Genomic DNA, 15,213 nt, shown 5'->3' with positions numbered 1-15,213 from the left:
AACAATTTTGCAATTGACAAACTATGCAATTTGAATGACTTGAATCCGCTAGGCGAGAGTGGGTCTTTGCTATGTGGATAGGTGTTGGAGATGTTAACAGACAAATCTAGATGCAACTTTTCACTAAGTTGCAGAGGAATAGGCATTGTATGTTGGTTATTTGTGGGCTTTGGGATCGAGCTACTAAAGAAGACAGGGAAATCCACAAGGAAGAATGAGCCACATGAGGGCTGCTTACATTGAGAAGCTAACGAGGCTGCCAATGAGAGAGAATATACACATTGTTCGGATTGTGGGTCACCACAAATGTGGAAGATCAGTTTGTGGATAGCGTACTCTACTGATTGACTATGGCTAATTTAATTACTACACTTCCCATTATCATTGATTAAACGATATCCTTTTGACTATTAGTTTCCATTTGATTATAGTACCTCTCCAATTCATTACTATATTGTTCATGTTTGTCATATGGTCTCACTCTTTCAAATATTGACATCAAGTCTTCTTCATAATTTTTATTGTCGGAACTTGCAAACAATGATAATGATTATTTCATTATCATGTTGACAAATGCTCTGATACCATGTTGAGGGAAAGGGTCACTGCAAATGTAATAACACTTACATTATTTCCATTATTGTCCTTTGTAGGTTAATTGAATAATCTGATATTCCTCCAGCTTTAATATGTAAATGCTTGAAGTCTCTATTGACCGTCAATTATTCCTATAATCGATGTTTTAATTATTTCCATCCCTTGCAAATGCACAAGGCTTCGAGAAGCGCTTTGCGAGGCAAGCCAAACCATTCATAACTTTGCGTGAGACAGAGAAAAAAATGGTTCACTCTGGCAAGCCACAACGACATTATCTCTTTTCAATATTTCTTTTCACTCACAATTTTACACTGTCAAAACTATGGATAGACAACTGTGTGATAACTGCTATACATAGGACCACCATATAAGATATTCAAATTCTTAAAATGATGAAATTAGAAACACTTTATTCCTATCAAATAGTCTGAATGTATTCTTTCAGATCTTTCCAATCTATCGATTTGGTCTCTGCATATAGCTTTCAATTCATTATATCTCCATTGTGTTCTAGGCACATCAGAACCACTTATTTGATATTTCAAACAACCTTTTTCTTCTTTTCAAGTATCACAGGGTATCCATTTTTCAAACATCCAATCAACGAAATAAAGAGTTAATAAAGACACTTTGTCAAGGAAGTTGTACTCAATTTTGAACAATTCTTGAACTGCTTGCCTTACGTGGCTTCCTCGCCAAAACCGTCATTGTTTATTATGACTTAATATTATTATATGCAATCTAACACTTGTTAACAAATATAATTGATGGTGTATTCAGATTTTGTTTTATTGGAAACACCTGACACACCCAATAGGTACTTAAGTAACATTCATTAATCAAATATTTCATTTTTCATATCTACATGTCATCTTTTGTGTAAGCAATCAAATAGATATTTATCAATATGACTTCTGCATAATTTTGTCCTTTATCTACTTGTTTGCCCAACAATTATCAAGGAGTAAAGACAAATATCCATGTTGTAAAAAAAAAAATATGGCATATGAAGGGCTTCAGCCACGAATGGTGAACAATAGAATACAACTTTGCTCATCCATGAATATGATGACATTAAAATTCTTGGTCTCCACCACCGTCTTTCCTAGAGAACATTGTGGTGACTGTTCAATGAATCATTTTGTTATTAGAAAATTGTATGTAGAAACCTATAGTACTTGTTGTGTATACGTTTGTGAAGATGTCTCCTTATCTTGTAACCATGATTGCTTATGACCCATTCTATCAATGTCTGCGATAAATATCATCTCCATCTATGTATGCTCGACACTAGAGTTGATATATTGATAATATTCGGCTTTCGCACCAATGATTCAATAATATGTTTGATAAAATTTATATATTTGTTGGTTAATAGTTTGTCTTCCTTGATATTTTGGTTTATACCTTGACTCTTAGACTACCCAATGCCTTGTGGAAAACAAAGAAGTTAACAACAGAATGGGTCGATTAGTAGTCTATCAAGGACCCCTGAATTGAAAGGTACTACTCCCTTATGAATGCAAGATATGTAATGAATTTTGTCTTTCAAGTTTTCGGGCTTGTGGAAAACAAAGAAGTTAACAATAGAATGGGTCAATGTAGTAGTCTATCAAGGACCCCTGAATTGAAAGGTACAACTCCCTTATGAATGCAAGATATGTAATGAATTTTGTCTTTCAGGTTTTGGGGGTATGCTCTTAACCAAAGAGCAGAAGAGGCAAAAACCAAGCTGCTCAACACTTTAAACAACTTAGGCAATTAAAAGGGGGAATAATTCACAACATGCAATCTATACTGACCTACAATGCAATAAATGGAAAAATGCATAACCAGCTACGACAGCAGGAAGAAAGGAAGAGATGGCGAAATAGGTAATTCCTGAACTACACAAATAGTTGATATCTTGACAATACCCAGATTGTCTATCTCTCAGCTTCTCCACACACCAGTTGTCGGCTTCCTCATGCAAATAACTATACAAAACACACAAACTTCAGCATACAGCAGAGAGAACAGAAGACATGTTTAAGCTGAGGAAAGTAAGACATACAATCTATTGAACGAAGGAAACAAAACCAAGTTCATTCACATTCATTCAATACTCAACATTAACACATTCATTCCATAAACTATATTGAAAGTAAGTGAACAAAAAAACTTTAAATGAACTCAGGGTCACACACAGCAATCCCACCTACCGGGGCTTGCCCAAAGTAAATTTTGTTGATCTTATTAACTTCATAAAAGGTTACATTTATAGGCCTTCTCAAAATGGCCGATTACATGGATGATTTGCTTCACAAAGCATCTCTAAACGGAAAGACTAAAAATAGGACAAGCTTGAATCATTGTTCATTACAAAAACTGACAAAATGCCAAGAAAGGCCATATTTAGGAAAGAGAAGAGGGAGAATGGCAGAAGTCTAGAAAATCATCAGAACATTATGCCATTTTAGAAGTAATTGATTTAGCTCTGTAAGCTTTCATGGCTTCGGTTACTTTGTCCAACTCTTTGACATCTGGAATGATGATGTTGTCGACTCAGACCATCCAATAGTCATGCATCTCTGTTAGTTCATCTACTTTGGCCACCATTCACTGGAATTTCTCCATTTCTCTCCTTATGATCGCATTTGCTACTAAGAGTTCCTGGATCTTAGACACTTGGAAGTTGAGTGGGTCAACGGCTTCATCAACAAATGCTAACTTTTCATTCTCTCAATGTCCACAAGCTTGCCATTGGTGGACACGAAGGACTCTGTGTTCAGTGTCTTCAAATATTGAAATAACTTTTCACTGACCTTTTGCACCAGGTCATACACATCCTTGAGCTCATTTACAAATCTCATGGAGCTTTCTATAACAAACTCCAAGGATTGTTTCCAATGGAATAGTGACTCTTTGCCTGTCTTAAGGATCCCATGAGCAATGGCCACATTTGTCTTCATGTCTATCACTTCTTGAAGAAGGGCCAACCTTTTGTATGGTTGTCTGATGATTAGAAGCCACTTCCCTAAGCTTGTGAACATCCAATACCAGGCTTCCCAAATTTTCAACCAGTGGAGGATCAAGCCTTCATCTGATCTACCCATGCTCGGCGTACCTACTCGAATTGCCTTTCTTGTTGCAGCTTTAGAAGTAAGTTCTTGTTCTCCTCTGCATTCCGGTCAAATTGACTTGAAGAGGTGCTCTCGAGTGCAAACCTTATGTATTCCACTAACTCTCTGTTCGAGGCCTTCAATATCTCCTTCTTTGCTCTAAGCTCTTCCAACTTGTCCTCGATCTTCTCATTAGTAGACTTCCACATGTTCACCATAGAGTCGTGAACTGGGATGCCAAGGTCCATTGTTCTGATCTGGAAATCATCCTTTGAGAGTTCATGAAATCTTCCTTCTTTTTGTGGCTCAACAATCTCAACTAGCATATGGCCAATTGTTGAATCCGTAGCTAGTGCAGCAATCATCTTCTACTTCTTTGTCTTCTTGGATGGCTAAGAGGAGGTGACTTGTGTGATCAAGTCCTTTGATTGGGTTGCATCCTCATATCTCCTCTTCTTCCTATCAATGGTCTCCTCGAGCCATGACTCTATAGAGAGCACATTGATAGTGGATTGCAATGCAATGGGGTCAAACAACTTCCTCGAGATTAATGGAGTTGGCTTGCTCTGAGAAGCAACAAGGAAGGCAGCCACCTTAGTTACCAAAAGGGCTAAGGTATCCCCTTGCTGAAATGCATCTTGTTCTTGGCCATCCATGGGGTTGGTGTCGCCATCCAAATTAATGACTTGGATAGGGGAAGATGGCTTGGCTAGTGATTTTTCTTGTTCTTTCCCCTTATCCTTGTCATCCTCCTTCTCCCCAACTTTCTCAGTGTTTGAAAGAGAGCCAGCTCCGCAAGTAGGAGTGAGTGGCACATTCTTGTCAGGAGGTTGATCTCCACCCTAGCCAATGGACTACGATGGCCCTGCAGATGTTGATGTAATGGTTGTGGTGGTTGTTGTTGCGATTGACTGGGTGGATCCAGATGATACTCTATCGTAGAACCAATGTTGTCGGTCCTTTTCTTCCTCGCTCGGGTCCACTCCACCCATTTGTTCATGTTAACTTCCATAGTATCAATGACTAGACCTACAGTCAGGCTAGACAAAATTAGGGTGCCTTTGATCTTTTCGTAGGATGTGGGGTGCATGTAGGCTCCATCATCTGCAATGTTAGAAACATCAACAGAGTCGTTATACAATTTAATTTCATTGATGGTTAACCGTGCCCAAAACCTTTCCCGAGTTGGTACTCGTTGAGACACCCAAAACAGAAGTCTTCAATATCTGGCACATGCCTATAGGCATAACCCAACTTCAAATGATCACTTACATAGTTAACTGGATCATATTAAGGCCTGAGTACCTCATAGTCTAACAACTTAGTTTTGCTCTCAAAGCTCTTTACAAAATTATGAGCATCTGATCTAGAGGCACATGAACACAGCCCAACCACTATAGGGAAGGGAATCTGGGCAATCTTCTTCACATTAGAACACAGGGTGTTCACTTCAAGGATTTGTTGACACAGTTCGATTAGAACCACCTTGTCTTCTAGATATCTTGGCAACCCCTTAGGAAAGTCGTCATAAGCTCCTATTCATCAATAGGAAAAGCTCGAAAACTGGATGAATGAGCATCCAAATTGGCTTATGGCCAAAATTGCATATGGTGAGAATCTCCTTTCAGGGCATCCTTGCAATTCTCGGCATAGCCTCATTGTGAAGGCATCATTGACAACTACGTACTCCTCATAGCTTCTTTGTAGCTGCAAATGTGGGTAGAATTTGTATACTTTGGTGCGCTCATCATAATTTGGGATGCTAGGGAGGCCTGGCCACAAGTGGTGAGTTGCCAATGCATAGATCAAATAAGAGGACATGTAAAACTGCTTGAATCCTCTGGCCGAATTCAACCACAAGGCAAGCTCACCACAGATGATTTGTACCAAGTCAATCTACATATCCTTAGCACAGATTGCTTGTACTAGGAAGAAATGGTACTCGATGAACTCTAAAATCCCCTCTTTTCTTTCCAATCTGAGGAGTTCGAGGATATTTTTGCTCTTCTTTGAGCGAGCAGTCTGGAACCACGTCCTCTGCATGTCCTCCCATCTGAGGGTCTTCTTCTCATTGAACATGGATGTAGAGGACCTAAAATTGACATCACAATACTACTCCTTCACGGGAATGCCAAATGCGGACTGCATCAGTGCCTTGTTGATTGATATGAGAATAGACTGGTTAGGAAACAAAATTTTCTTTGTTTCCGGGTGGTATCTTTCGATGCATTCCCTTACAAGCTCAAGTGCATGCACTGCCATAGGAAAACTAGTTGCTTCAACCAATTCGCTCTCTTTAAGTTTTTGAGTGATTGGATGAATTGGTTGAGAATTAAGTCTTCTATGAAGATCACTCAAATCGTAAAATTTGAAGAATGTGTCTGTAAGCTCTTTTAACTCACTCTCCAGGCCAATTAACTTATCGTAACCAACAACCCTGATTGTCATTCACTATGATTGCATAGGATGCAGTTCTCGATAAATAGTTGTTTAAATATACTTGAAGAAACCAATTGCATGCAATTCTAATGAAATAGGTATAGGAATTAGAACATTGGTGCCACACGAACGAAATTAAGTTCAGCCAACGATTATAACGATAGGATTTGCATTTAATTCCATGACTAACTGCCATTTAAACTTTTTGTTCATTTGCATACAAAATATTAAATTCCTAAAAGCTCTATTACTTTACTTAAAGTAAAGTGATATGACTAAGAATCACTTAACAACACAAATGCTTTAGCTTTACAAGAAGTGTCGTACTTTGCTTCAGAATCCGAAATGCAAATATATTTGATAATGTTAACATATGCGGGAGAGAGAGAAACTTAGCTTTTCAACAAACCCATTTTCCTTCTATTTGGGATCGCAGCACGGGAAGTAATCTTTTTGCTAGCTTGCACACTCCATTCTTTCACTTTCTAGCTAAAGATTTTAACATTACATCTCCTTTATGACGGGTTCGCATTTTCATCACTAACTTCTCTGGAAGTATCTTTTGAGCATCTCTGAAGGACATTCCTATCTTAGAGTAACTTAACTTTCTATTTTCAAAGCCTCTAGACAAGTGGCCTTTTTCATTTCCTTGGGATGGAAAACCCCTTTCTCAGCAACATTTCCTGAACTGCAACACAGCAAACTGCAATTTTATTCTTTCATCCCAATCTGATGGCCTTGAAGCTAGATCTTGAGCATGCCTTACTGGTTATGAGCCTTTAAATGGTTCTTTCAACATTGTGTTCTCACTATTTGGTCATTAGGACTGAGATTTGGCTCAAGTTTATACAACATCGAAAGCAGAACAAAACAACTTCACTTCCATGAGTATGCAGCAGAAAACCCATATACCCATGTTCCTTCATAGTACTTGATCTTATCTCCACAAATTTGAATGAGATTTATTCTAGCTTCGATCCACAGCTTAGATTGCCTTTCCAACACGACATAATCATATTCTCAGCTTATTAATCATTGTCACGACTTCATCCTTAGGATTCACACTTGATGTAGTTCGCTCAAGGGGAAAATCAGCTCGAAAGCTCGGAGTCCGTAGGACATAGAGTGTTAGGGAAAGATAACAGATAATGAGGTGCGGAAAAACTTACTTCTCATCGAGAAGACGCCAAAACACATCCCAACCATGCCTAGATCACCTAGACCCCGCCCATACCGAAAAAACAAGAAACCCGCTTAGGTGATGGGTAAAGGTAATGCAAGGGGAACCCGAAAAACAAAGAAAGTAGAGCACTTGGGAAAAATGAGAAGTAAGTGACCTAAAAGATACTTAGAAACACACTCACTTTCATACCAATGACTTCTAGCTCTAAAGGGGTAAGACTAAACCTTGGCAACAATATTCTGTAGAGAACTCTTTAACTTGCAAGTAACATCAATTCTTCCAAACATAAATGTATTGCCAGATATATATTTCATTGAAGTATTAATTTGTGGTATCTACACTTATGCCATAGATGAATACCTGTGACCACCACTAAGCTTATTGCTTCAAATTTAGGTGGACTATCAAGATTGGGGAAAACTCCCCAACATGACCCTATCAAGCTCTTCTAGTGGCCGCATCTTACATGGTGGTCGCATGCCTTTGTACAACTTACACTGCACACCAATCTGGCTCTAATACCATGTTGAGGGAAAGGATCGCTACAAATGTAATAACACTGTCATTATTTCTGTGTGTTCCAAGTGCAAATTTTAATGATATAAATATGAGTAAAGGAGACATGCCTCTATGGTAATTAGCAAGTTAATAACCATTAGGCAATATATTAACGATATATAACCCTATATGTGTGTGTGAGAGTTTTCTAATTGATAATTAACCAATTGCACAAATGTTTAGCTAATAACCATAGAAGGATTATCTCTAGATCAATTCAATCCAATTGAAGCTACAACATTAACATTTTTGACTTAAAAGTACATGCTTCTGACTTGAAAATAAACTTGTTTTTAGTCTTTTGTGATATGCATTTGGCTTTAAAATGCATATGGTGGTGATTTTAGGGTCAATAACACATGCTATTGATATCAAAAAGTATGTTTTTACTCACCATTGTATGCATTTTACATAAAATACCTAAGGGCTTCGATTTTGGAAGAGAAAGCACATGCTTTCCCACTTGAAAAAACACATTTTTCTCCTTCCTATTTGAACATTTGAAGCTTAGCAATTTTTTGGAGTTGAAAGAATGTGTTTTGAAGTCTAAAAATCACATTATGCCTCTCATACTTAGGCGTTTTGGCTGCATACTCAAGGGATGCAGTTTTTATGGCAAAAACACATCGTTTTGAATGCATTTTGCCTCCCAAACAGCCCATCTAGGGCACTTTTTTGCTCAAAAACACCTCATATTTGATCATTTTTCTTCATCAAAGCTCAACGTCTTTGTTCCAATGTGAGTTCTTGGGCATTATATTTCACTTTCAGCTTGTTTATCATTCTTACCAAGTTGCATTTAATGCACTAGGTGCCATTTTCGGTTGTCATTACATATTGCATTTGATTTGGTCAATATGGTTGCTATTCTTGTGCATTTAATCCTCTAACTTCCTACACTTGGCAAGAAATGAATATTGACTCTAAATGCATTCATTTTTAGAAGATTGAGTCAAGATCCAAAATCTATATAAGTGTTTTTGTTGTAATCTTTTCCAAATCCAAAGATCTTCTTGGATATGTTTCAGATTCTGCATAGAGATTTGAAAAGATTTCTTCCTTTCCTTATTGTAGAAAATAGGTAAGATTTCTTGTGAATTTCATAAGGCTAAGTTGTTTATATGTTTGTTCTTTTTTTTTCACAAATCTGTTTGTTTCTTTTTCAGATTTGCATCATAAAATATGTTCTCCTATCTTCCATCTTATTTCTCCAAGTTGCATATGCAAGTGTTTCATCTTCCTTGCATATGCACTCGGGATTAAAAACTTCATTTTCAAATGAAATTACCAAGGAAAGCAAGCTCACTTTGCAATATGCTTTTGCATCCAAAATTCCCATTCTCATGCTTACACGCACTCCATCCGCATTTGTTATATCGTTGTCACATGGCTTAAATTTCATGATAGTGGTTGCTTGTACACTTACTTATAATGAAAACATAGACATTATGCCACCCATTTTCCATGTGTTCTTCACACATAAAGCTTGCTGCCCGCATAAACAATCATCCTCCAAAAACTCATTCTTGGGTTTTTCTACCATATAAGCACATATTTTGAGCTCAAATGCATGTATTCATTAGTTGTCCCAAAACAATTCAGCCATCTTCCATATGCAATGCTCCCAAAAATCCCGTTTTTAGAGTTTTTCCCTCATTGGAAAAGTCGGTTTTGCCTAAAATCCTTCTCACTTTGTTACTCAAAGGCCTTCCTCTTATATCTTATACGCATACTCTTCTAGATATCCAAAGTTCAAGCCTGAAAGACTATATTATGACTTTTTTTGGTGGCTAAAGAACGACTACATATAAAGAAAGTGATGAAAGATGGAATGATTATAGTTATAGAGTGCTTTCAAGAGTCGGGACGAAGGTAGAAAGAAACAAATGTGTTTTTCAAGAAACAACCACCATTATACTGCAGAACAGGCAAGGATGCAAGTTCATATCCCAAATCAAGATGTTTCCACCAAACCTAAGCACATCAATTGTAAAGCATTCTTGTAGTAGAATGAAAACCAACAAAGGATGATGTAATAGGGGTCATGTCTTCTTAGACACTTAGAATATATTTATCATGCATTTGTGATTTGTAATTGGCATATTATATATAATGGAAAAACAAGATGTAATTGCGTGTGATAGTATCATGTACAAAGTTGTAACATGTAATCAAGTTGCAAGTGCATTATGCATGCAACTTTGAATAAGTCAAAGTTAGTTAGAAGTTTGTTAGAGAGTAAGTCAAAGTGCTTAAGGTTTTTCCTCTTTTTTTCTCCACCTTTCCCTCCACTCTTTTCCTATATAAAGGAGGGAGCTCATTGTAAATAATTATCTTTTGGCAAGGCAAGAAAATTTTGTCAGCTTGTATATACACCCTAAGACTTTGAGATTAGATGTAAATTGAGTTGTTTTCAATAAAATAGGTAACTTACTTTCAAACTTTGTGTTGATTCAAAGTTTTATGTGATGACATTCTTTAGAGATTGATTGTGAGTTTTGGAGCTTTACTCGAGAGATTTGAATTCAATTATGCAGACTTTGAATTGTCTATTGTATTCAGAGCGAATTTGAACTTTTAAAGACTTTCTGTTGGAGGAGGATAAATTGTTATGGTTTGTAGTGGCTGTAATTACTTAGAGTTGAAGACTTTGGGATTTAGTTGTAGGTATTTTTTATTATATTTGAGAGTGTTTGGTACGAGACTTTGTGCTTTGCTAGTTATTCTACTAGAATCCTAATATGAGATAATTGCAGAGGACTTTGGGTTCTTGTACTTATTCCACAAAATATAAATGGTAAAATTCCACGGTCATCGGTATTATTGTATCAATAAGGAACTTTTTGTTAAGTTGGAAAGTTGTAGTTGTATGCAAATTATCCATAAAAAAAGAGTAGTCAATTAAGGGAACCGCTCTTTTTGTAATTTTAGTTGAATTCCTCTTGAAGCCACCTACAATAAGATGTGAGCCTCCCCTATTGCTGAGAGGAGAGAGCATTGTCTAAAGTTACAATTGTGTAAGTTGTGGTCATAATGACTTACAAAAAAATCGCCAACAAGAAGTAGTAAATAATGCAAGAACAAGCCAAATGCAATCAATGCTTGTAGGAAAAAATTGCATTTTTATTTAATCAATTATTCAATCGCATTCTATCCTTAATTTTATAGGACAATGGTTAATGGGCAAAACTTGACATTATGATTCTTGTCACTAAAATTCAAACTCCTATTAAAATTTATCATGAGAATGAGGTCCATCTCTGACCTGATCGAGATCAAATATGTTTCTACTTCTAAAAGCATTTATTGATCGCACCACATGGTCAGCACAAATGTTTTAGTTTTGACAAAATATATAAGCACAACTTCTCAAAGTAGACTATCATTTAAGAAATCCGATTTTAGTGAGATGGACTTATATATGTGATTCAAGGTGTGTCGTAATTGAGTTTGCGTAGAGAATGAAGGAGCGGGCGGGCAATGAAATGTGTACCAGAGAGGATGGGCATGGTAAGAGTACAGCCCGTAGAAGCAAAAAGGGCAAAGACAGAAAGTGCAAGGCGCATTTTGTGTCCAAACAATAGCTTTACTATCACATTCCAGCTAATGGGCACCGCCGGCTCTCTTACGCCATTATCATTATCGTGGCCACCAGTGACATCAACAGACTCGTGTACTTCAACAAAATCGGCCGGCGGAGAAATATACGAAGCGACTTGAATTAGATATTTAGGGGTAGCTGTTTTAAGCGAAGGGGTAAAAGGAGAAGGCCCAACTGATTTACGCCTGTATTCTTCTGAGGGGGAAGTCCATCTGCACCTTAAAAGCGAAGGAGGCGAGCAAGATGAGAAGCGGCGAGAATTAGCCATTCCCGATGGCAGAGCCATTTTCAGTATCAGTGCCATTGGCAAGGTCTCTCTTTGGGAGGAATGGGTGGCTCTGTTTTAGTTGGAATGTAATAATAAATTTGTAGGAGATATAATATAATAATTATATTTAAATTGTTTAAATTGTTTCTTGTAAAGTGTTCGGTGATTCTTAATTTACATTGGGGTTGTAATTTATATTGGGGTTGTAAATCAGATTTGAAGTGTTGATTTGAATTAGATTATTTTATAGGTAATTATTCAATTTTAAATTTCTAAAATTTATTTCACTACTAGTTTGAATTAAATGTGAATTTGTATTGAATTGTGTATTTGGTGGTGGAAATCATTTGAAATTATGTTGAAATGTAAAAATATTTTGAGAGAATTGAATGGAAAACCAATCTTATTATTTTTTTATTTTGGGGTTGATATATGGAAAGTAAGTTGGAGTAATTGTTCAATTATGTAGGATGTTATAATCAACTAGAATTCGTTTTGTTTTGACTTTATTGGTCTTGCTTAGATTGAATGGATTAGAATTCCCTTGTCAAGAAAAGGGAAAAGTGTTGGTCAATTTTATTAATGATGTCAATACATCTTGAAGATTGTAATTACTAGCATGTCATATAAGAGCATCAAAGTTTTAGGAAGACTAAATTAAGTCTTTATCATAATGGTATCGTTATGCTTTCGTGAAGGTAGTTCTCAATTGAATATCATATGTGATGTTGTCAAAAGCATTTCTTGGATGCTTCTAAGGTTTCACATTTGTTGCTTAATTTGGAGGATAAATAATTATACATATGATGTATCAATTTTTAGAGTTTAAGTGGTTGAGCTAACAGACAAAATATAGAAGTGATAGAGTGATCTTTGTGTTTGATGGTTGACTATGTTGGCGTTCTTGTTTGATGTGCTAGAGGATTGTAATGTATAGCATTCAAAGATAATATGTTGATATACTTTGGGGCCATTATAGCATGTGTTCAATAACCATATAGTGCCCTTTGGAGCAATGTGTAAGCTTTTGGACTAAGCAAATACATGTTTGATATAAGTAATAAGCTTGTGATTGACTTATTTATGTAGTAATATTATACTAGGCCAAGATGTGTGTTAGAATGTGTGGTTAACGTTATCCATGTTGTTGTCATTAATGGTTTCCATTAATGTCAACATATTTATATTTCAGCCTATTGTTGAATTGGTTGTTGTGTACTGATAGGTCTGGCATATCAATTGTGTGTTAGTCGATGTCTACCAATAGTTTGTGTTTTGGTAAAGGTGTTCATCAATTACGAGCATTAAATTTTTTATCTTTCTAGATATCTCAATGGTAGATCTACTTGACGTTAACATATCTGTAATGCCTCGCTCAGGAACCCAAGAGAAATAAACCTAATATGTTACAATGTTTACTAAACTTTTTTTTTTTTTTTAAGTTTGAACAACATCAAGATAACATTAATGCGGAAGCAATATGAACATACACATCAAATACACATTAGCAATTACAGATATAGTTTCAATTCCTAAAGGGTTCCTTTGTGTTGAGTCACATTTAAAAAGTTTAAATCAATTAGTTTAAGTTCCAAGTACAATGTCTCATGATCATAAGAAATAACAGATACATAATCACATAAGCAAAGCATAAGTATAACTAATACAATGAAAGTACATCCAATTAATAACATCCACTACACATGTCACAGGGTATATGAGAATAGATACAATACATCAGAATAGATGATAGCATATATACATCAACTGAAAAGAAGTCTCTGAGATAAGAAATAAGAATGATAAGGTACATCTTCTGCAATGAACATCCAATAGGTGGCAATGTGAGGGAAAACCCAAATGGTAAGAAGACACTACCTCTCGACCGAGTGGTTACCTAATCAGGCTTCCACTCCCACCATGCAAGGAAGATAATGAACGATCCACATACGGCTATTCAAACATAAAACATTCCTAGGCAAGAAATTCCTAACAGCCAAAACTACCTCAAAGGTAACACATGCTACTCAAAAAGATAAGACAATCCAAAAAGAAAGAACACTCAATCCAATACCAACACCACATAACCAAACATCATACATGAACAAAGAATAAATTGAATACCAAGATCATAAGATGAAGTCAACGAAGGATATTCATTTGAAGTCAAGAACCACATGTCAAAGTACATCACCCATGAATCACCAATCATCATCAATGAAAGTAAATAACCACAATAAACACATCCAACAATAGGTACACCACCAAAGGTACACAAAATTTACAAAGGAGACTCGGGCTACATACTAGGGAGTGTCATCACACTGTCAAACTACTTGAGTTACCCTGGACTGGTCTCTCAATGGACCCTAGACCCTCAAGCGTTGAGTTACCCTAAACTGGTTACTCTGAACCCCGAACCCTCAACGTGACACATGTGGAACCAAAAACCCCTCTCAAGAAGATGAGGCAACCAGTTATACTATCATCCCATTCCCATCCTTAGTCTATACAAGCACTCAAGGCATGGGTCAGGCAAATATCTCTAACTTATCTTTTTAGTGTGTTTCCCCCCAAAATATTAATTACTAGATTATCACTTATTGCATAACTTACAATAGGTTATCTTGGCACTGACCACTTTGGGTCCTAGACCCCTAGTGCAAGCCACTCTCAAAGACATATACCTAGACAACCTCTCCTAAGAACATAAAACACAGTTGTGTCCCATACCACAACACCCATAATGATCAAGCTTGGTTCCTTAAGAGGCAACCTAAAAATAAATTGGTTCTCCCATCCAAGTACACATAAATGCTCCACAAAGTAAATCTCATAAATATAATTTTCAATTTGAATCACAAGACACATCATGACATCTAGCCACATAAATGGTATAAAAGAAATCTCATAAAGCCTCTGGTGTACATCCTAGACTAGTCAACATCTAATCAAGCCCAAAACCCCCAAACATCAATAGCATAAGAAACAAGATGCAAGTACAAGTTTTGGCTTATTTTAAATGGCATGGTTGGGTTAAAGATAAAGGTTTCAGTTTGCATTTCAATGTACGTTTCAAATAAATAAGTCTGAAATATCTCCCTTACAAATTAACTCGTTCTTAGTTCAAATTTTACCCTTATTGATTTTAAGTCAATTTCCTAAAAATAATCCATCCGTAATTATCTAAATGATTTTTAAAAATAATAATTATTGTCTTCCAAATAAAATAATCTACGATTTTATTAAAAATCAATATTACAATAATTAAGTAAAGTCTATAACTTAATTAAACAACTTTCGTTATTAATTAATTCTAATTATATTATATTTAATTAAATTAATTAATATATTAAATATTCATATTAATTCTAAATTTATGATTATAAATTACTTTAATAATAATTTAATTAAAATTTAAATTAAATATTATCATAACTTAAATCAATTAATTAAATTAATAATA

At 35.9% G+C, this 15,213-nt stretch overlaps 1 protein-coding gene across 1 annotated transcript in view; it reads right to left on the bottom strand.

Moving 5' to 3' along the window:
• Positions 1-11,835, bottom strand: part of ABCB28 (non-intrinsic ABC protein 8) — a 308,160-nt gene extending 296,325 nt beyond the window's left edge. The window contains exon 1 of the mRNA XM_089808594.1: positions 11,372-11,835. Within this exon, the coding sequence (XP_089664720.1) occupies positions 11,372-11,783 (412 nt within the window). The 5' untranslated portion in view covers positions 11,784-11,835. The remainder of the gene's footprint in view (positions 1-11,371) is intronic.
• Between the last annotated feature and the right edge of the window lie 3,378 nt (positions 11,836-15,213).

The sequence above is a fragment of the Cupressus sempervirens genome, chromosome 11 (assembly GCF_028749045.1).
Source record: "Cupressus sempervirens isolate cs-2001-9-10 chromosome 11, ASM2874904v1, whole genome shotgun sequence".
Taxonomy (NCBI): domain Eukaryota; kingdom Viridiplantae; phylum Streptophyta; class Pinopsida; order Cupressales; family Cupressaceae; genus Cupressus; species Cupressus sempervirens.
Note: the sequence above shows the minus strand (reverse complement) of the source record. Positions and strands in the feature narration are given on the sequence as shown.